This window comes from Ciconia boyciana, chromosome 5 (assembly GCF_034638445.1).
Source record: "Ciconia boyciana chromosome 5, ASM3463844v1, whole genome shotgun sequence".
Taxonomy (NCBI): domain Eukaryota; kingdom Metazoa; phylum Chordata; class Aves; order Ciconiiformes; family Ciconiidae; genus Ciconia; species Ciconia boyciana.
In genome coordinates, this window is record NC_132938.1 from 36704174 (window position 1) to 36724047 (window position 19874).

At 40.6% G+C, this 19874-nt stretch overlaps 2 protein-coding genes across 7 annotated transcripts; one reads left to right on the plus strand and one right to left on the minus strand.

Moving 5' to 3' along the window:
- Window positions 1–44: 44 nt before the first annotated feature.
- On the plus strand, window positions 45–15451 carry UFSP2 (UFM1 specific peptidase 2). 6 transcript variants are annotated; one of them, XM_072861916.1, is made up of 13 exons: window positions 55–171; window positions 1689–1792; window positions 2075–2153; window positions 4056–4236; window positions 4316–4382; window positions 4706–4863; window positions 5685–5877; window positions 7372–7518; window positions 7899–8063; window positions 9442–9566; window positions 11653–11729; window positions 13205–13329; window positions 14817–15451. In XM_072861916.1, exons 2-13 carry the CDS (start codon window positions 1790–1792, stop codon window positions 14901–14903), a joined length of 1407 nt encoding a protein of 468 aa, XP_072718017.1. In that variant the 5' UTR covers window positions 55–171; window positions 1689–1789; the 3' UTR covers window positions 14904–15451. The 6 variants fall into 6 exon arrangements, with proteins under 6 accessions (XP_072718015.1, XP_072718016.1, XP_072718017.1 ...); XM_072861917.1 differs by lacking the exon at window positions 55–171 and adding an exon at window positions 184–663; XM_072861914.1 differs by lacking the exon at window positions 1689–1792 and having other exon boundaries at window positions 45–171.
- A 31-nt stretch (window positions 15452–15482) lies between these two features.
- On the minus strand, window positions 15483–18322 carry ANKRD37 (ankyrin repeat domain 37). The gene is made up of 5 exons (XM_072861928.1): window positions 18033–18322; window positions 17563–17715; window positions 16755–16846; window positions 15990–16219; window positions 15483–15684 (listed from the first exon to the last, which is right to left on the minus strand). The coding sequence occupies exons 1-5, from the start codon at window positions 18057–18059 to the stop codon at window positions 15671–15673; spliced, it is 516 nt and encodes a 171-aa protein (XP_072718029.1). The 5' UTR covers window positions 18060–18322; the 3' UTR covers window positions 15483–15670.
- Window positions 18323–19874: the final 1552 nt, after the last annotated feature.

Sequence of the window (19874 nt, forward strand, 5' to 3'; positions counted from 1 at the left end):
TGGCGGGGGAGGAGGGGCGTCAGCCGTCACGTGGCTCCCGCCGCCCGTTTCCGCCGGGGGGGAGAAACGTCCGTGCCGCCAGCTCGCGCAGCGCCGCCCTCCGGGCGGGAGCGCGCGTGCGCGGGGAGGATGCGGCCGGGCCCGGCCCCTGCCGCGGCGCTGACGGACGTGGTGAGTCCGCCCCTCCCCCGGGGCCCCGCGGGTGGGGGGCGGCGGCGGGGGTCTGTCCTCAGCGGGCAGGGCAGGGCTCGGCTCGGCTCGGCTCGGCTCCCGCTCGGGCTGGGCTAGCAGCGGGGCCGGGGGCTTGCCCTAGAGGCCCCCCCAGCTGTTTCCCCCCACACCCGAAACGGCCGCGGGGGAGCGGTCTGCGGCGCTGCCCGGTCCTGTGGCGAGCGGGGCGGGCTGGGGGCTGGTGGCCGCCTTCCCGCTCCCCGGTGGGTGCTCCGCGGCGGCGTTTGGGCCTCCAGCCCCCAGGGGCACCTCGGGGGGAAGCGTCGAGGCCCCTCGGGAGCTCCGGGTGCGAGGCCCTTTCTGTAGCGTCCAGGCCGCGCTGCCCCCTTCGTCCGCCCCTCGCAGCAGCCTTTCCTGTCGCCCCTGGGGACCCTGGGGTCTCAGCCTGCGTGCCTTTTGTCAGGGATTTGTCCGAAGACCTCATCATCTGTGGTGAGCCACTGTCAAAAGGGCAAATCCTCTCACTCTTTTTGCAGAGCTCTGCTTTTCATTCGTGAACGTTATTCTTGTGTTGTAATAATTCAAATAAAAAACACCTGTCACATCAACCCAGGCAGACTTTTTTTCAGATGCTGGCACTTGTGAATCCCATGCTCCAAGACCTTTTTAACATAGATAACTGTGTTGTCTAAAATAGTTCAGGATTATGCTTCAGGAACCAAAACATTAGACATTGCAATCTTGCCTTTTTTGTTTCTTGGAGTAAACTTTGGCATTCCAGAATAATGGAAATCCAAAAACCCTTTGTCCAAAGCGAAAAGTGTAGATGCTTATATTTCCATCAGGCATGCATATCTTTTTTTTACATTTCGGCTTAGAATACTTTAAATGGAAAGAAAATTAGTCCTATTTTTTGATTCTTTTATTTCATGAATAATGATAGCCTTGCACCTGGAAGTTTCCCATACCTTGTAAGCAAACAGTTATGCGGTAAGTCTTTCCAAAGGGTCTTTGTGTAATTATTCTTACAGGTGTCTGGTGGCTTTTTTTAGAGCAATTAAGGCTGTGAAGCATTTCTTTTTGTGGACTGTTAGATTGAGCAATACCCACAGTCTTCTGAGCTGTCACCTTTTGTTCCTCTCTGTACTGGCTCGACTGTTTTTGTAGCAGCACGTTGAGCTTGACTGGGAATTGATCTGGCTGAAAATGTCTTCTCTCAATAAGAGGGTGGTTTTCCATCTGCATGAGTTCTCTGATGAAGCTCATGTTAAAATGTCTGGAACGAGCAGTTGTGGGGATGCAGAGCAGGGACTTGGGAAGGGGAAAAAAAAACAGCTGGGTGGTCTCTGTGCAGGCATAAGCAGCTCTTCCATCAAATGTGAAACTCAGCCTGGGTTCTAGAGGTTGTATCTGGCCCCCCCCTTTTTTTTTTTCCTTTCCCTGAAGCTGCGATTTCCTAACCAGGATGAATGCACACCTACAGATGTGCTTAATTACCTTTCTTCTCTACTGCTCAGAGCACTCCTTGGTTTATTTGAACTGGAAGAAGACTCGTGAGAGAAACACATTTGGATTGAAACAATGAGAAACAACAACACTTTACCCAAAATATTTCTAAATGGTAAAAGTATAGAATTAAGACTTTCTTGTTTAGGTAGGAAATGTGTTTTAAGGGCTGCCTGTAGCAGCACTCATGTAGTTGAGGTACTGGCTCTGGCAACTATGTGCTGCTGTGCTGCTCAGTTCCCTCTTTATTCACTGGCCTTTTGTACCCTGAGCAGCTGCAGTAATTACTGGTGTGCTCACACACTGTGGCATAATAACAGTCAACTGTAACTTGAGAGAAAGCATGCTGAAATAACTATTCATTTTCATTGCCTTTTTTTTTTTTTTTCCTCCTTAGGTAATTCTAGAAGCTATGGACATACTCTTTAGAATAAGAGGAGGCTTGGATCTTGCATTTCAGCTAGCAACTACTGATGGTGTGTCTGTAAGACTATAACAGATTTCTTAATAAAAGGTTAATTATATAAATGTTAATTAACTATCTGTGATGTTTATTTTCTTGGCATTTTACCAGATGTTAAGTGCTTCTTCCCAGACCCCTAAAGATTATGTCAAAAAAATGTTGTTATCTCCATTAATTTTCTGACAGTCTTTTTCCATGTATGTTTTTTATTTTAATTTGAAGTAAAGTTTAAATTTCCACTTTTTTTTACATGTTTTTCTTGCTTATGGATATGGTATTGGGATCACTTTTCAGTTTGATCCCAAAGTTGACCCTGAAATTAAACAAATGAACAGAGAATAACTAATAACTTAGATTTGGCCACTAAGCAAACAGAGTGACTTAATGACAATTAATTTGGTTATAACAGGATTATATTAATAATACAGCTTTGAGATTGTGGTCTAGTAATTCTAGAGCAACAGAGAAGATGAACAAGCTAACTAGTTACTCTACTGAATGTAGGTGGGATTGGCTACTGCAATCCCATGTGATAACAAGGGATTAGACCATGTGGCATTAAGAGGCTCCTTTAGTCCTGTGTTCTTACAATAATCTGAAATTCACTTCAAAAAGTCTACTCAAGACTATCAGTGGCCATTGAGCTATTGCAGGGCAGAGTGCGGAAGGAGGGTGTCTTTGGCCTAACCATACCTCATTCTGCATTTTAAAAGGATATGTCTATAGTAGAAACTCTGCATTCAATGCTAATGAACCTTGAAAAGGAACTTTGGCTCGCTTCAGTTCATGATGTGGAATAGAAGTGTTGAACAGGTTGGCCTAATGCGTAGTGGCTTTTTGTGAATTGCATCCTCAGAGAAAGGCTATTTATCTGACTTTATTTACAGTGTAGTGAATTTCAACCACAGTGAAGCAGAGTGATGCTGAGATTGTCCAAGTGCAGCATAATATTCTACAGAGAAATAGTATGTGAATATGGCAGACCATTCCCTTGAAGGCAGTGAGGTTTTTCTTTTGGAGGAGATTTAGCTAAATATGTTGGGGTTTGTTTGATTTTTCTAATACTGTAGCTTTTATAGACTTCTAGTGCAAAAGTCAACTAATAATGGTGGCCAAATCTAAGTTAATGTGTTAAAGAAATACAGTTCAGCATAGTCTTTGATAGCTTGTTAGGCTTTGTATAGCTCATTGCATTCTAAGTAATGGCTGTTAATCCCCTCAGTGAGGAAAACAATGCTGGTAATGTGCAAAAGTTGCTCTGTCATATCCAGTATTGGTTCAGGTTGTAAGGAGTGGGTGAAACTTAAAAAGTCAAGTCAAGCTCTGAAAGACAGATGTCTATACCAGTAATAAAGATTCAGGCTGACCAGGGTGTGGCTTGCAGTTACAGGTGTACATTGGCCAAAATTTGGTCTGTAGCTGAAGTGTAGGCCCTGCTTTTCCAAAAATTTTGTATGTTTTTGGTTTGTATTTCTGGATAATTGTATGAAGTTAGAAACATGTGACTCAGATTGAATCTTTCCAGTATTTACTCAAAAGACTAAATATAACCATATGTAGAAGTTTGTACATAGAAGTTTGTTTGTAACTGCAGACTTGGTTAAGAGTTATTGATGTAAGAATCTACTGTGGTGTAGGTTATTCTTCTGTAATTCATTCAGCTCTTCATATTTGACAGTACCTGAGAGAAACAGTACACTTCTGTTCAGTCACGTATGAGTGTGAATGTTTGAGACAGACTTGCTAAGTGAAATCTTATCTCAGTTTTTGTTTACATAGCCATTTTTCTGATCATAACAGCACTGATGTTTTTATTCAAGTCAAAACATAACAATTTTTTAAAAAATGTGTGCCCAGCAGCTACAACAAAAGTGAGGGACTTTTCTAGGCTAATTGTATCCTTATTGTGTTTCAGAGGCATCAACAAAAAAGGCGTTAGGATATGTTTTCAGTGATCTTGCAAATAAACTGTCCTCAGATGTTCTTGTATTAAGAATTTGCCACAGTTCAGTCTATGTGTGGCCTAACAATGGCATGAACACTGTTCCAGAGCTGACTGATGATTCTGCTTGTAAGGAGATAAGACGATTTATACAGTGAGTATATTTAAAAATATATAATTTTTTAATAATTAATTTCATATTATAGAAATTTCTCTTTTTGTTGATACTTCAGATTTGATCAAGATGATGAGACCAAACGAAAGCTTGGCAAAAAAAAGGATAAAAAGTTACAAGATACGGTATGTGTCTCACCACACTAATAAATTGTATCAGACAACCTATCACTTAAACATTTTAGACCTGCCCTCCGTAGGCTTTTCTGTACACAAATAGACATTGATATGACTTAAAGAATCCTTTTAAAGTCATTGAGACTCGGCGTGAATGCAGAGATCCATCTACAGTAAATCAGCACATAGAAGTTTGTCTTTAACATTACTAGCTTTTTGTAAAGCCAATTATTTCATTACTGAGTTTGATACCAAATATCTACAATCTTACTTTTGCCTTCTTGGTGCATGTATTGTTGGAGATGTACTATTGGTATCTTTATTCTCTGCAGCAGCAGATAGTCAATGTAGACCTCATGTTGGAAATGACGTCTTCGTTAGCTGCTTTGGCTCCAGTCATTGAAAGGGAAAATAAGGAACACCACTACATTAATATGACATTACCAGTTGATGTTGTTGTATCTGTTTCTCCAGAAGAAACATGGGGAAAGTAAGTGTTATCCTGAACTTGTAATTTTTCAGCTTCATTTCTGCTTTTTCTTGAAATAATGAAGTAAAGCTATCATATCATTAATCAGTTAATGAAGTAGCATATAGTATTTTTGTAGTGGAATTTTAACTATATAAATAATTAAAGCTCCTATAGACAGTTGTTAGCCTTAATAATCTTGAGACACAATCTTTTTGCTATCTACAAAAAAATTCAGTTTATCAATGTCTGATAGATTTGAGAACTCATAACCATTGCTTAGCAAGGAATTGAGAAAGTCAGGAAAATGTTCTAAAGATTCATGTAAGTGCGTGAGTGTGTATAAAAGAGTGAGAGTTGGAATGTATTTGATGAGCCTTTGTAATCTCAGTACTACGTTAGGGGCTGCAGCTGGGTAGGTGAAGGTAGAAAACATTAAAGTCTTCCTCTATATTTTTTCCTTGCACTTTTTACATACGATTTGACTCTGAAGGATGCTAAATGAGGTGGGGTGGATAAAATGCAAAAAAGACCCCATATAGTCATTGATGTAACTTTTATTTTGGCAAATGCTCATAATGGTTGTGTTTCTGATATGAGACCAGAGTACCTGCACTTTGGAGGGTTGAATCACTAAGGGCTAGTTTCTCTGTGCGGACATGCTTTGAGTAAAGCACAGTGAGGTTCTGTCTTTCTGTGTGGGAGTGGAAGCATGGAAGTAGTAAGTTCATCAGACCAGGTGCAAATATGCATATAAGTATTGTATAACTATCAGAGCTATGAGACAAAATGATCCACCATCACTGTTCTACTTCCTAAATATTCTCCCTTATACTTTGCAGGGTACAAAGTCTCCTAGTGAAAGCAATTCACAGGCAATTAACTGACATGGAAAGATGTATCATGAAATATATGAAGGGAACATCAATTGTGGTACCAGAGCAATTTCATTTCATGTTACCAGGAAAAAATCACCTTGTTACAATCTCATATCCTACAGGTATTTCAGATGATCAACTGGAAAGTTACAGAAAGGTAAAGCCAACAAATACTAACAGAGCCTGATTTTTTTTTTTTAATTATAATTATTATTGTAACTGAAGCAGTGGTAAAGCTTTTCATTCAGCCAACATAGAATTAAATACTAACAGATACTGCTGGTTTTTAGATTTATTTTTATTATAACTGAAGCAGTATACTGAATGTGGAAGCTTGATTTATTAGAATTTATTTTATAAAATGTGTCAGATCTCATTTTTGTAAGGGAACAATAGAAACTTGAAAACTACATAGGATTTTTTTAGATAGGTTTTATCTAAATTATACTTCTGGTACTGGATTCTTTGAATTTCTCCACTTCTGTGGTAAAATATCAGATTACTTGAGCGTGTTATTACTTTCAGGCTCTAACACGTGTCCTGAAAGGGTTAGGGTTGGGGTTTTGTTTTTTTTTTTTTTTGTTTCTTTCTTGGGGTTGTGTGGTGTTGGGGTTCTTGTTTATTTGGTTGGGGGGGCTGCTTTTTGTGGCTCACAACTGACCAGCCTTAGCTTTTGTTTATTTGTTTTTTGCCTTCTGGGTTGGCACATCTAGAAAAAGGAATATGGATGAGGTGGAAAAATGTTCTGATGTGGCAATCCTTTCAGATTGAGATGTGTACCTGGCAGGTACCAGTTCAGGTCACACAGTTACACATACTGAGTGCGGGGAAAGAATCTTCTGCTGCCTTAGAGGTGTAGAAGCCATGGGGATTTTTCATTTTCTTCCTCCGTGTGAAGAATTGCTAGGTATATGAAGCCTCATCTATTCCTTGCATTTGCAGAGCCCTCAGGCGTTTGTGGTACATTAAGTCTTTCCTGCTCTCTGTCTTCTGTTCACTTTTATCCACTGATTGCTAAGTGTTACTGTAGCTAATGTAGTTGGGTTCAGTGTTGGGTCATCTGCGTAAAATGTATTACCTGTGTTACACACGTTATCCTAAATGATCTCATCATTCCCTTCACTCTTAAGCTCTGTGAAATAAGACAATATATCTCTTTAAATGCGGCTGCTGTGTTGTAAACAGTGCTTAAGAGATTTAAAAATAGACTGAATCTGCTTAAACCATAAGCTCAGTATGTGGTGTTTGTATGTCGTCAATATTAGTTAAGATTATAATTCAGAGTGTGTGTATCTACTACAGAGATAAAACTGTAATCCTTTTCTAGTATGGTGTATTTTACACACTTCCATAAGACACTTGTCACTTGTGATATCTTCAGTGGGGCTCCAGTGGCAGGTGTTATGTAGCAGGACTCTATAAAATAGTGGGCCGTTTAGATAGGAGGTAAGCCTCCATGAGCTTCCTTTGAGAGGTGAGATCTAGTAGTAAACATACATGCTGAATATTTAATTAAGCAGATTTTAATATATTGATTTGCTAAACTATGCTGTTAAAATTGTTTATGTCTTTATTGTTACTTTCAATGTGATGTTTCTTTTAATCCAAAATTTGAATTGTGCTCTTTATTTTTATTCTAACTTGCATGTAGGAATTGCATGGGTTATTCAATCTGCCTTGTGACAGGCCATATTTCAAGAGAGCAAATGCTTATCATTTTCCAGATGAACCATATAAAGATGGGTATCTCAGAAATCCACATTTACATCTTAATTCACCTGGTACGGAGTCTGGTATGGTAAGTTTAAACTGATACATTTGGAAGAAAGTACTTCTTATTTTACTTGAGATCTGTTGTTAAAAGTAGTAATTTAGATAGTCAGTACTGTATAGATGACAAAGTGTGTACATCCATTTTCTTGGAAAAGGGTGTACACACTTCTAGCATGTATTTTGAAAATTTCTCAGAACCAGGACAGAAACTAAAACTATGAATGGAGATGTTTAGGAGACAAAAAAAGGAGGAGTAGTCATATGTGAGTAACAACCCTTCAGTTCTTCCAAAGATTTGCAATCCCCAAGTGAAAGCTTTTACAGTGCAAGTGACAAGTCATGTGACTTTTGTGAAAATTGATGCAAGTGTCATCAGATTCATTTGTATTATCTCTTTCTGTGCAGGTTTATTTAGTACGTGGTGTATATAGTTATCACCACTATATGCAGGATCGGATTGATGACAGTGGTTGGGGCTGTGCCTATCGGTCTCTGCAGACAATCTGTTCTTGGTTCAAGTACCAAGGTTACATTGATACACCTATACCAACACACAAGGAAATTCAACAGGTACCGAACATTTAGGCAGATTAATTATTCATATTGGTCTAGAAAAGTTTGTATAGATTATTTTTTAAATATCAAATTCATATATTTTAGACGAGTTGTGTGATATTTTTAATTTATCTCTTAAATTGAACTATAGTAGTTCTGAATTACTAATTTTAACAACTTTTATTACAGGAGATCTGTCTCCAAATGTTTATCAGTGTCAGGTGACATTATCTGTACAAATAAGACTCACTAAAATAGTCTTCTAAATATTTCCTTGGATTAAATATTTCCTTGGATCAATGTTCTACTAGAAGCTCAGATTATTACTTTTTTACTTTTTTTGCCAAATGAAAGAAAACAAGCCAATGTGTCATATTAAAATCAGTTTAAAAACTGACTTTTGTCTTCAGTGACAGCTGGATTAGTCCCCAGATGCTATGCATTGATTTACTGCTTTATTTTGCAACTTTGCCTTTGAGAATAGGGGGCTTTTCCTGTTTTGTTTTTTGTTTGTTTTTTTAACTCTCCTTCACTTCTTTTTCTATTGTGAATTCAAATGCATACCTGAATATGTTCATTTCTGTTAGCAGCACTGAAGGAAAACTGTAGGCTTGGGTAGCTAATACTGTATGCCTAGAAAAAATTACTGCAATTATCTTCAGTCTTCTAAAAATAGTTCTTTGTGTTATATTTATTTACTGAACATTTTTAGGAAACTTTGATTCAGTTCATAAAATTACTTTCGTCATACCTAATAGGGATGTGAGCACTGAAGTTAAAACTGTATTTCCTGAACTTTTCTCAGTCAACACCTAAACCTAAAAGCAACTGAAGTCCATGCACTCCTGTGGTATTTTTAGACATCTAGAAAAGGGCAGTAGCCTTCAGGAGACTGTGGGCTTTGTATCCTGAGCGGAAAAGGCCCCTCAAGTGCTGCATGTGACATATAAGCCTCAGAATGGAGAAGAGTTTAAAATAAACCACAACTTTCAGTGTATTTCAGTGGCCTCTTCCTCAGAGCACTATATTACGGATCCTTTTCTGAGACGCTTTGAATGGGAATCCAGGTACTTCAGTCTGAAGTAGATTCTGCAGTACAAATGCTGCACTCCATTATTAGGCAGCTCAGTGCTCACTATCCCAGCTTGAAGTCCGCCTGTGGACCTGGGGTTATGTTCTGTGCTTATAGCCACTGTCTGTTATTGGTGTTCAAGTGACATTTCCAAAACAGAACTGCAACAAGTGAATTCAACATCCATTTGTCTGCTTTTGACTGGCTAGGTTCAAAATACGTTCCCATATATATAAACCAGCTTTGTTCACAAAAAGTGGTGGAATTGCCTGCTATATGTTGTTGACGTTTGTTTTTCTTCTTCATCGTGATGTTGCAAAGGCACTGGTTGATGCTGGAGACAAGCCTGCAGCATTTGTTGGGTCACGGCAATGGATTGGTTCAATTGAGGTACAGCTTGTTTTGAATCAGCTTTCTGGAATAACATCAAAAATATTATTTGTCAGGTAAGAATCAATATCTGTTTAATAGCTTGGTAATTATTAAAAAGACTGAATGCCTTAAAATGCGAATTACCATTACAATACATGGGATAATAGGGATAATAAGAGATAATAAATCTTTTAAGGCTTCCTTGTTCATAAACCCTGTATTCCTGCCTTTGGTTGTGCGAAGTGCTTACAAATGAAGGTGTTGCTAAATTTCTTGTGGGCTTGGGGTTCTAGTTTGCAGTTGCTATAAATTGCTTAATTATATGCAAACTGATGTGGGATTCAGCCTATCGCTTTGTACCACAAATGTAACTTTTGCAGCAGGCACACAGTCTGGCGGTCATAATGAACTGAATGCGCACTGACAGTAAATTATTATTTTGTCCACAGAGCTAATGTGTCAGTTCAGGATTGAGGCAAATTGTTGAACAGCCTGGAAATAGTGTTCTCTTTTTCTGGGTTTGTGTGATAGATAAAACAAGGGATTAGTTTCCATTCTGACAATCTGATGCTCTCATACACAATAAAGAACCCTACAAGTAGGGTTCAGCGTTTATCAGAAGTAAAATTACTGGATTTTTATAATTTAGGCAGTACTAAGCAGACTAACAAATCCCTGAACACTCTTTGTCATAAATACAGTCATTAAATAAAGAATATATACTGACTTAGCGTGTATGAAAATTCTAGTCAAACAAAATACTACTCATGAGTTATGTTTATTTAGAGTAAATTCTACTGTGAATATTCTAAAAGAGCATGTGACCATGGTGATAGTGATTCTTAACAGTAGGAAAATAGTTCAGTTCTTCAGTATTTTGTAAAGCTTTATACAGACAATTTTAATCTTTTTTGTTCCAGAGCTTATATTTGCAGATGATCCACCTATTATTTATAGCAGCTGTGACAGGCCCTGCCAGTATGAAGGTTTTTATTCCTGCACATAAGAATATCGAATAGATTCCTTTGTGAACTGGGTAGAATTGCTCATAGTGCTGCTACAAGAGAGCACCACTGTTTTTCAGGATTATGAAAAGCCAACATCACTACCATGCTGAGAAGTAGTGGTGTCATGCATCTTTTGCAGCTGATCACTGGCAGTGGATAGCATTTTTGTCTTAGGCTTATTTCCAGCTAGCACCTCCAACTCTTTATGGAAATAAGACTTCACAGCTGCACCAGCAACACTGGTACTGAATCCATTATTGTAAATGCCTCGTTTCCCAGAGTTCCAGTTGCCTATTCTGCCTGCATTTAATCCATCTCTTCAGGAACTTGAGAAGCAGGCACACAGGCTTTTTTTGGCTTTTCAAAAGGTTAGCCACTACCTGAAGAAATACAAAGACAAGATATTAAAAATATCTCTGATTTCCTTGCCTAGCTTCTGTCACCACTTTCGGGAGTACTGTCAGTCTTCTAAGGGGAATACGAGCGTCCAGCAGACGTATGCCTTCAGCTCCGACTCCCAGATGTATTGTGTGTGCCTTTCTCTCCCATGTAAACTTCTTTTGTCTGTGGCTGGTCCACAGAGTTGAAAAGGAAAGCAGGGAGATTATAGTAAAGCTAAATTCAGTGTTGCTTTGAACAGATTACTAATGTTCTTTGACATTTGATTTTTTTTTTAAAGCCAACTCAGGTACGAGTACTGCAGTTGCTTGTGCAATTACAGTGGAAACCTATCTTAAGAGACATTGTTATAAACACCTTTATCAACACCTTATTTTTGTTATGTTTCTGATGAAGTCCTGTTACTTCAGACTCCCCCTTGCTGACAGATGTAGCCAGTCTGGTTTTCAGCCGCTTGGAGGGAGCCATTGGGGCTTACCAGCTGTCCCCACTGTGGGAGACAAGCAGCAGACACATTATAGAAGCTGGGTGACTCTAGGTGCTCCAGTGGCAACTGGACTTACAGTAGATTCCTTGGTCCAACCAGAATCTGTAACTTGCATTAAAAAACTTTTTTCAGATTGTCCCAGGATGTTTACACAGAAGCACTAAGCCACTTCCTAATCAGTTACCTATGCAGTTAATGAGTATAATGGCTAATTAGAGAATTAAGCCTAGTGAGGATGACAAATCTATTGTTGTTTTTGTTACCTAGCCAGGGTTCTGAACTAGCATTGCAGGGAAGAGAGCTTGCTAATCATTTCAAGACTGAAGGAACTCCAGTTATGATTGGTAAGTGCTCAAGTATCGAAGAATGCCAATGAAAGTGCGTGGCCTCCCTGTGATAAATTTCATTTTAATTAGAACTAATTCAGTTTACTGTACAAGAGTTAATCAAAACTCTAGATTAATTAAAAATTATGCTTTTCCCAAGGGAGCCTGGAAAATGATACAGTTTAGTCTGGCTGGTATCTTTTCACTCAGTATTTCTCCCAAGCTCAGTATTAAACCTGGTAACAAAAGTCAATCCTAATGGTGTTCTTAAAAACTGCTGTTGAAGTCAGAACTCGAGAGCTGACTTCTGCTCTCTAGAGGAGCAGAGGTTCATACAGTTCCCCAAAACTTCCCATCACAGCAGAGTAGTGTTTATCTGGCTTTGAAGAGAAGGGTATTTTCCAAATTCTTCTTAAGACCAGTTTTAATAATCTGAAATGTTGGTAACATAAGAAATGCCATTCGTAAGAACACCATAAGAACACTTTAACTGAGCTATTTCCAAGATGGCTGTGGTTTAGAAAATGAAGAATATTGAAAAATATCATTTTCAGCTTTAATAAAATTTTAACTTTAGCAATTTTTGCAATCGCTATGTGGCACTTCATAAAGATAGTGTTACTCTCTCAAAAAAGAGGTGCCAGAAGTCCAGATTTTGGTAAGAAATATTCTTGGCCTTTCAGCAGCCTTTTTGTCTGAATTTCAAGAATTTTGAATCCTATAGTGAAAAATCTTTTAGTCTGTAACTTCTCCTTCCCTGTAATGCTCTCTTGTGGATTGGTTTAATCTTTGTTGTTGGGGCGGGGGCAGAGAGGTTGGCATTTGGGGAGGGGGTTTGCTTGTGTTCTGGGATTTTTGCAATTCCTATCTGTTGTGTGGAGTCATTACTGCAGTATCCCAAGGATGTAAACTCCTCTTGCTATCTGAAAGAAACATGCAGGAGTCGACCTGTGGCCAGCTCATCAAAACATCCCCTTTCCCTGTTTGCAGGCTGGAGAAAGGGGAGTCAGAAATTACTACTCTGCCCCTAATATCCGTTGATGGAACTTGGTAGAAAACAGCAGATAACCCTTATCCAGAAATTCTGATTTCTGTTCTAATTTTAGTCCTTTTACAACTGGCAAGTTTTCCAGATTCCTTTTCTACAGTTAAGTTTCTTTAAAGAAAAAGTGAGCAAAACGGACGTTTGAAATATTCTTGACTTAATCTGGTGGAAGTGCTGAGGATTTAACCTGCCTTGCTGACATGGAAGAAATTTGGGAAGTAAATTCTCTAGTTGTAGTAAGTAAAGTAAAAATAAGTAACCTTCCCTAGTTGTAGTAAAGTTATATTGTTTAATAGTGTGAAGAATCTTATGTAGGACAGCTTCAGAATCATTTTGATAACCAAGCTAATCTGTTAACAGAAAGCATTGATGTACTTTTAGTTTAGGCTTGCATATTTAGCTAATCTCAGTGAAAAATTTTTAGCAATTTGTGTTCCTCCTATTTTAGGTGGAGGTGTTCTGGCTCACACAATATTAGGAGTGGCTTGGAATGAGACTACAGGGCACATAAAATATTTGATTTTAGACCCACATTACACTGGAGGAGAAGATCTGCATGTTATTTTGGAAAAGGTGAGGCTTGATGCATATGCACATATATATACACACACACACATGTATGTATATACATATATTTTGGCATTAAACAAATAATGTACAGCCAAACACAAACTGGCCATTCTATGGCTTCTACATTCCTTATGGAGGAAGTGCTGATCCCAGTTAACCTGCATATGTGCTACTTATTGTTAGTTTCTGAAACTTAGTGTCTTTGGAGAAGATATATTGGGTCAGCAACTACATAAAGTTATTGGAATACAAAGAAACGTTCTTTACTTTCTCTGAATTAAACCATCTCCCCTTTTACCCAGTAGTATCGACAATAAATGTGTTTGGTATTTTGAATGGAACAGAAAACTCTGTTCAGCCTGTAAAATGCTGCTGCTGAAGCAGAGAAGATAACCATTTATTTAAAATTATCCAACAAAAAAAATTATCCAAAAAAAAAATCCACCACTAGGTGTTCTCAGATCGGGCCTTGAACTAAGTTTAAAGGCCCCGGTACTGAGCTGTTTTAAAAATCTGGGAAAACTCTGAAGAACTAAAGGGCACGTAATGTTATTTCTGTATTTAAAGCTACTAAAAGGGATGACATAGCACATTCCAAACCAGTAAACATAGTGTCAGAAACTTAAACCATGAAAGTGGCTAAATCATCCTATAGGTGTTAAGTAATCAATCTGTTTTCTGTTCTTCATATTAAGTTGCAAATAGCAACTTTTATTTCATACCTTTATTTAATAGCCTTGGGTTGGGCCCAACTAGAAAAGCTGTTGAAGAAACATTTTGCTAGCCCCATAATGATCAAAGCTTGAAATGAATACAGAAACAATTTCCAAAAAGCAGGTAGAACCAAAGGCTGTTACAGCTACAAGGTGTTCAGGAATGGTCCAGAAGGATAAAATACATGCAGAAGCCCCTTTCCTCATCAAAAGTGGCTGGGGAGGGGAGGAACTGAGGTGGACTGTAAGTTTGTAGCTCTTTTCAAGAACACCTCACATAATTATGTGGTACTCTGCAAACTTAAGAGCTTTGTTAGACTGTTTTCTGCTAAATCATGATCAACAGCTCGCCTTCTGATATTAGGAGCTCTGTTTGGCTCTGAAATATCAACTGTTACCAAAGGCAGCAAGGATTCAAGACAAGAGAAATGGAAACACTGAGAATGATAGAGGTTTCAGAATAGTGTTAGTCTCTCTGCAGCAGCAGAAGGCAGTGGGGGGGGGGGGGGGGGGAAGAGATGCCACTTCTCAGGAAATGAGCTGGGGTGGGGAGGCAGGAAGGGGGGGAGAGAGACTCTGTAACGTGTTTTCCGTTAATGTCTTCCAGGCATGTAGAGAACTTTATGAAAATTGTGTGTCATTGCATTCTATTGATACTTGAAAATAATTCATACAGCTTAGACTAAAATTAGTAAAATAAAATGGATCCAATAGTAGTAGATAGGAAAAACGGAATTCATAGTAGACTTAAATACTATCTTGCTTTTTCTTCAACAGGGCTGGTGTGGATGGAAGGGCCCAGAGTTTTGGAACAAGGATGCCTATTATAATCTGTGCCTACCTCAACGACCAAAAACTATTTAAATTCCACTCTTAGGCTGGAACATGCTAAGCTAGAATACTAGCTGATCTAGATATAACTGTCTTGTTATTTATCACAATAATGCTTTAATTCAGTCAAAACCCAGCTGAAATAGAAATGTTGCTTGAGTAATTTAAATTAAGAATTTTTTTTTTAAATGAAACCTCTAAAAATAAGTTATCCTGTGTATTTGTAAGAAATACAGTTCATTTATTAGGTAACTAATACTCTCTTCTTTTGGCTAGGACAGCTTTATGTTTATATAGCATTTCTTGTTATGCTAAAATCTTTACAGATTAAATGCCCAATCCTTTTATTTTATGGAATTTTTGTCTTGCCAAAAAGATGAACTGTGCTCTACCTTTCAGGTTCCACATAGCCAGCTGTCTTGTGCACTATGAATCTGTTCAAAGGTATCACTTGCTGCTGGTACTGTTGACTTTAGAAGAGGAGTGGGAGAAAAATGGCTATATGTACTGAATTTTATGAACTTTGTTCTCATATTTACACAGAAAAACATGTGAGAGAATTCATTGTGTTATGCTCATTTATTTATAGCTGTATGAACACAACTATTCTAGGAAAAAAAAAAACAAGCCACAACAGTCTTCTGTAAGAAGTAGAAATAAACGACCTTTCCTCCTTCTTGGAAGGAGACAATGTACCAGCATACACATCTGGCTGCTCAATACATAGTCCAGTCATGTTTCTTCAGACTTCGGATTCCCCTTGATTTCACTTTGGGATTACAAGCTGCTTCTTTTCTCAGCTAGGAGACAAGATCTGTCATATGAACAAACAAGAATAAATCCTTAGCTACTCCATCAGTACATCAGTAAAAGTACCTACAATTTCCCCCCCCCCCCCCCTGCCATGTTAAAGTAGCCTTTTCAGTGGCATTCCACACACACTATCCATTTTCGATAAGACCACAACCTTAAATCCCTATGCAAGTTGATCCTTACTAGGAGGCTTCTAAATCCAACTGCTATGTATCTACCACCAAATTTATTTACTTAAAATACTAAAAGCATTAAAAAAAAAAAAAGAAATACTCTGAATTGTAGTAAACCAACAGTGTTACACACCATCTGATCTTCTCCTCTTCCTGCTTATGGATCTGCTGGTTTCCCACTCTTGTTTCTGTGCTGCTGGATCCTCTCTCAGCAAGCCACATTTGTCACTTCGTGAGGAGCCAGAGTGTTCTCTCACTTTCATCGTCTGAGTGTGCTGAATTGTGGTGAGGAACTTGGCACATTCCAGAAAGCCATAAGCCAGTGCCAGGTCTGCTGCTGTTTGTCCGCTGTTGTTGCACAAGCTGAAACACAGCATTAACAATAACCATTCAATTAAACTGGAATATGTATTATGAGCAAGCACTGATCAAGATTAACTTTAGAGAGGTATAAAAATAAGTACAGAGAATCAATACCAAGGAGGCTTGTCAACAATAGCATGGGGCTCTACTCATACAGAGGGCTGGTATTAAATGCAACAAGGAATAATTATTTTAAAATAAATTTGTTGTCAGATGATGACTGGTTTAGCAGATCAGAAAGGCAAGAGGAAGGTGAGCACAGCATGAGTCAGAATGGAAAACGAAAAAGGAGAACTTAGGATCGGGAATAGTCTCTTAGCAGTTACTATAGAGGTCTTGAACGTGGTACTAAAGGACAGCATGTGTTCTATGCTACTTTGGTGTTTATGTCTGGCAGTTTTTAATACTGCTCTTATGGCTATAGTCATGCTATATTTACAGTCTTAGCATGCACGCTCTGAACAAGAAAAAGTACTGCGTGAAATACATGTATCCTTTGACACTTACTGAAATGACTAAATGTAGCTCAACTTACTCAATTTTGGCATCGCCAGCAACAAGGAGAGCAAGACATTCCAAACTCCCAACTTTTGCTGCTTTATGAATCGGGGCTTCTCCAAGGCAATCCTAAAAACACAATTGATATACAGCAGTCATTTGAAGGAAGGGGAATAGGATGAAGCTGTCTTGTTCTCCAGCATGACCATTTATGGAGTGTTACTCTGTATACCAGTCTGTTGTGAGTTGAGAGATTAAAGGAATACAGCTAGTGAGGTGTACTCAGTAACTGCCGTTAAATGTTTAGTGTGTTCATCACAGCAAAGTAGAAATACTATCCCATGCAATACTCGTGGTTTAGCCTTTACCATCTAAAAGATGATTTACCCAGAATACCCTCTGTACACTCATTAACAGCATCTTTCGGCACCGTTCCGGGATTGCTGTGGCCAACAAGGTGCTGCTGCCAGCTCAGAGGTATAAGCAAATCAAACTTTGCAGCCAGAGGAAGAATCCTTATGTTTACTGGAAGTAGGGGCAAAATTTCAGAGGAAAAAGGAATACTCATTTGTGTAAAAGAATTAAGTTCTTTTGACATCTGCATGCAGCGCTGTAAGTGTGAAAATTGCATTATAAATTGTAAATGAAATCACTAACACAATATAGACAGGATTTCTGGTTCGTGCTAGAATAAAGTTACTCTAAAACAAGCAACCCCAGATACCTCATGCAATACAACTGTGTATATAAAACCTCTCTTAGATAAAAAAATACATAAATAATATAAATGGGATTTACTGACATGCCAGATTAGAAGTGGAAGAAACAAAACTTCTGTATTTTACCTGTTGGTTCAAATTTGCTCCTGTCTGCAGTTGCCAAAGTAGGAAAAAAGCTTCACCGCCACAAGCAGCCAAGTGAGCTGGAGACTGACCAAAGGCATCTGCAGGTGCGTTCACACCGGTTCCTGCCTCAAACAGATTGCTGAAGCTACCAGACTAAAACGAACAAGATACCAAAAAAAAAAGCACAATGTTATTGCCAGACTAAGCCACGGCAAGTCCGAGAACACTGCACCGTAGCAGAAAACACCCCCTCGCAAATCGTCGACCGTCACGTTCCTTGAGACTGCCCTTTAAAAACAAGCAACCCACGCATGGCTTTGTTGGCTCCCAACTTAACCAGAAATACCGATCGCCATCGGCAGTGCCCCAACGTATCTAGCAGCGACTCCAGGCAAGCTACGCTTCACACGGTTCCGTAGCTGGGCTCCCGGTAAGACACGAACAGCGGACCGACCTTCCCCAAACCTCACCTCCGAGCTGCAATCCAGCACCAACATCGCCGCCCTTGCGCCGAGCACGCCTGGCTCCCACGGCTCCGGGGCGGCCGCGGCTGCGAGGCCCGGCACGACGCTGTCCCTCCACCGCACCTCGCAGGCTGCGACGGGCGGGCTGCGACGGGCGGGCGGCCCCGCCCGCAGCCCCCGCCCACCGCCGGGAGCCGGCCGCGGCACGTACACAAACAGGGGCACACGGGCGGAAAGCCGCCCGGCCGGCCCCGATTGGCCTCCCCGGGGGCGCGGCGGGGCCGCCGGCCCGGCCCGCCCCGCCCCGGCCTGGCGGCGCGGCGCCGGGAAGCGGGGCTGGCGGCGGTGGGGCGGCCATGGCGCGGGGGGCGGCCCGGCACGTCCCTCACACACTCGCGGGCGCAGGCCCGCAGGCGCAGGCGGGGAGGGCGGGAAAGCCGCCGGGCTGGGCTCGCTGGCGGGCGGCTGCTGCCTCCCGCCCCGGGAGCGCGACAGCGGCTGCCGCGGGCAGGCAGCCGGCGGTGGCGGGGAGCGAGGGCCAGGCCGTGAGAAGGCGGATCGAGGGTCTCCGCTGGCACCGCCGTCGGGGGACGACGCATGGTTTCCACCGAAACCCCAGCCCTTCTGGCTAACCGGGCTGTACGTTAATCATTGCATTTGCTTGACTTGCTGTTGCCGAGTGCCACTTCCAACCTGGTTCTGCCAGTGTGTGCCTTAACGCTGCTCTGGGAAGACTACCTCGAGGCAGACGTGGGTCTAGGCAAGAAAAAAAACGAAAAAGAGGATTAACTTGGACTTTTTCCCCCACAAAGCTTAAGTCAGCATAAAGAAGTCCCCGCTATCTTCCTGCCCGAGCTCTGCCGCTACTGAGGGAGGCTGAACAGGCATGACAAATTCAGCCGTCCGTGAGACCCACGGCTCCCGTTCAGCATATGCCTTACCGCAAGTTCGTCGCCACTCTTGAGGGGGGCTGGACGTGGCGGTGATTGCGGAGGTCGGGGTTGCCACCTGTTACATCTCTGTTCAAAACACATTTGCAAGCACTGAATTTCTATTTTCACTTCCTTCAGCACTGAATATCCCAGAGAGGGTCAGACGTACCATATGGGCCAAAGTCACAAACAAAATTGCCACCCACAGACCGGTCTGGCCACACTCAAAGGCAGTTACCATCAAAACGAATTGCTTGAAATCTATTTTGAACAAGGTGACAGTGACGTTTGATGGTGAAACCTGCTTTCCCCCCGCAGAGCTTTCGTACTCCGTGTCCATGCTTGCTGGGGAAGGCAGGGGTGGAAGAGGTGAATGCCCACGTGCAGAGAAGCCGCAGTCCCCTTCACTGACTGCTTACAGTTTCAAAAAAACAACTGCGGAACTGCGTTTTCATGGACACAGTCTTTGCCCAGATTATGTTTAAAAGCAACTGCCTGTCCTTTCCATGCTATAAAATCCAATTTGACAGGGGATTCAATTACCACTAATCACGCGTCACAGTTACAAGCCTGAAGAGAAGGGAAGAGCATCTTAACCCAGTGTCCAAGGTATACAATTCTGTTTCCTTACCACTAGAGAATTTCCTTCTGTGTCAATGCCTACATGTTTGTTATGGAAGTTACTCATAATCATGACCATAATTAAAAAAAAAAAAAACGGAAGTCAAAAGTCATGTGTTTAAAAAAAATAAAATTGCATGGTTTTGATAAACAGAGTTAAGGGAAAAGAAGACGAACAGTGTTCCTTTAGGGTATATATAGTTCTGAAATAAAGGCACAAACATTATGACAATATGACTTCCTGCTTCTCCTTTGGGAAAGCAAATATAAATTATTTCAGTAGTGGAATATGAAC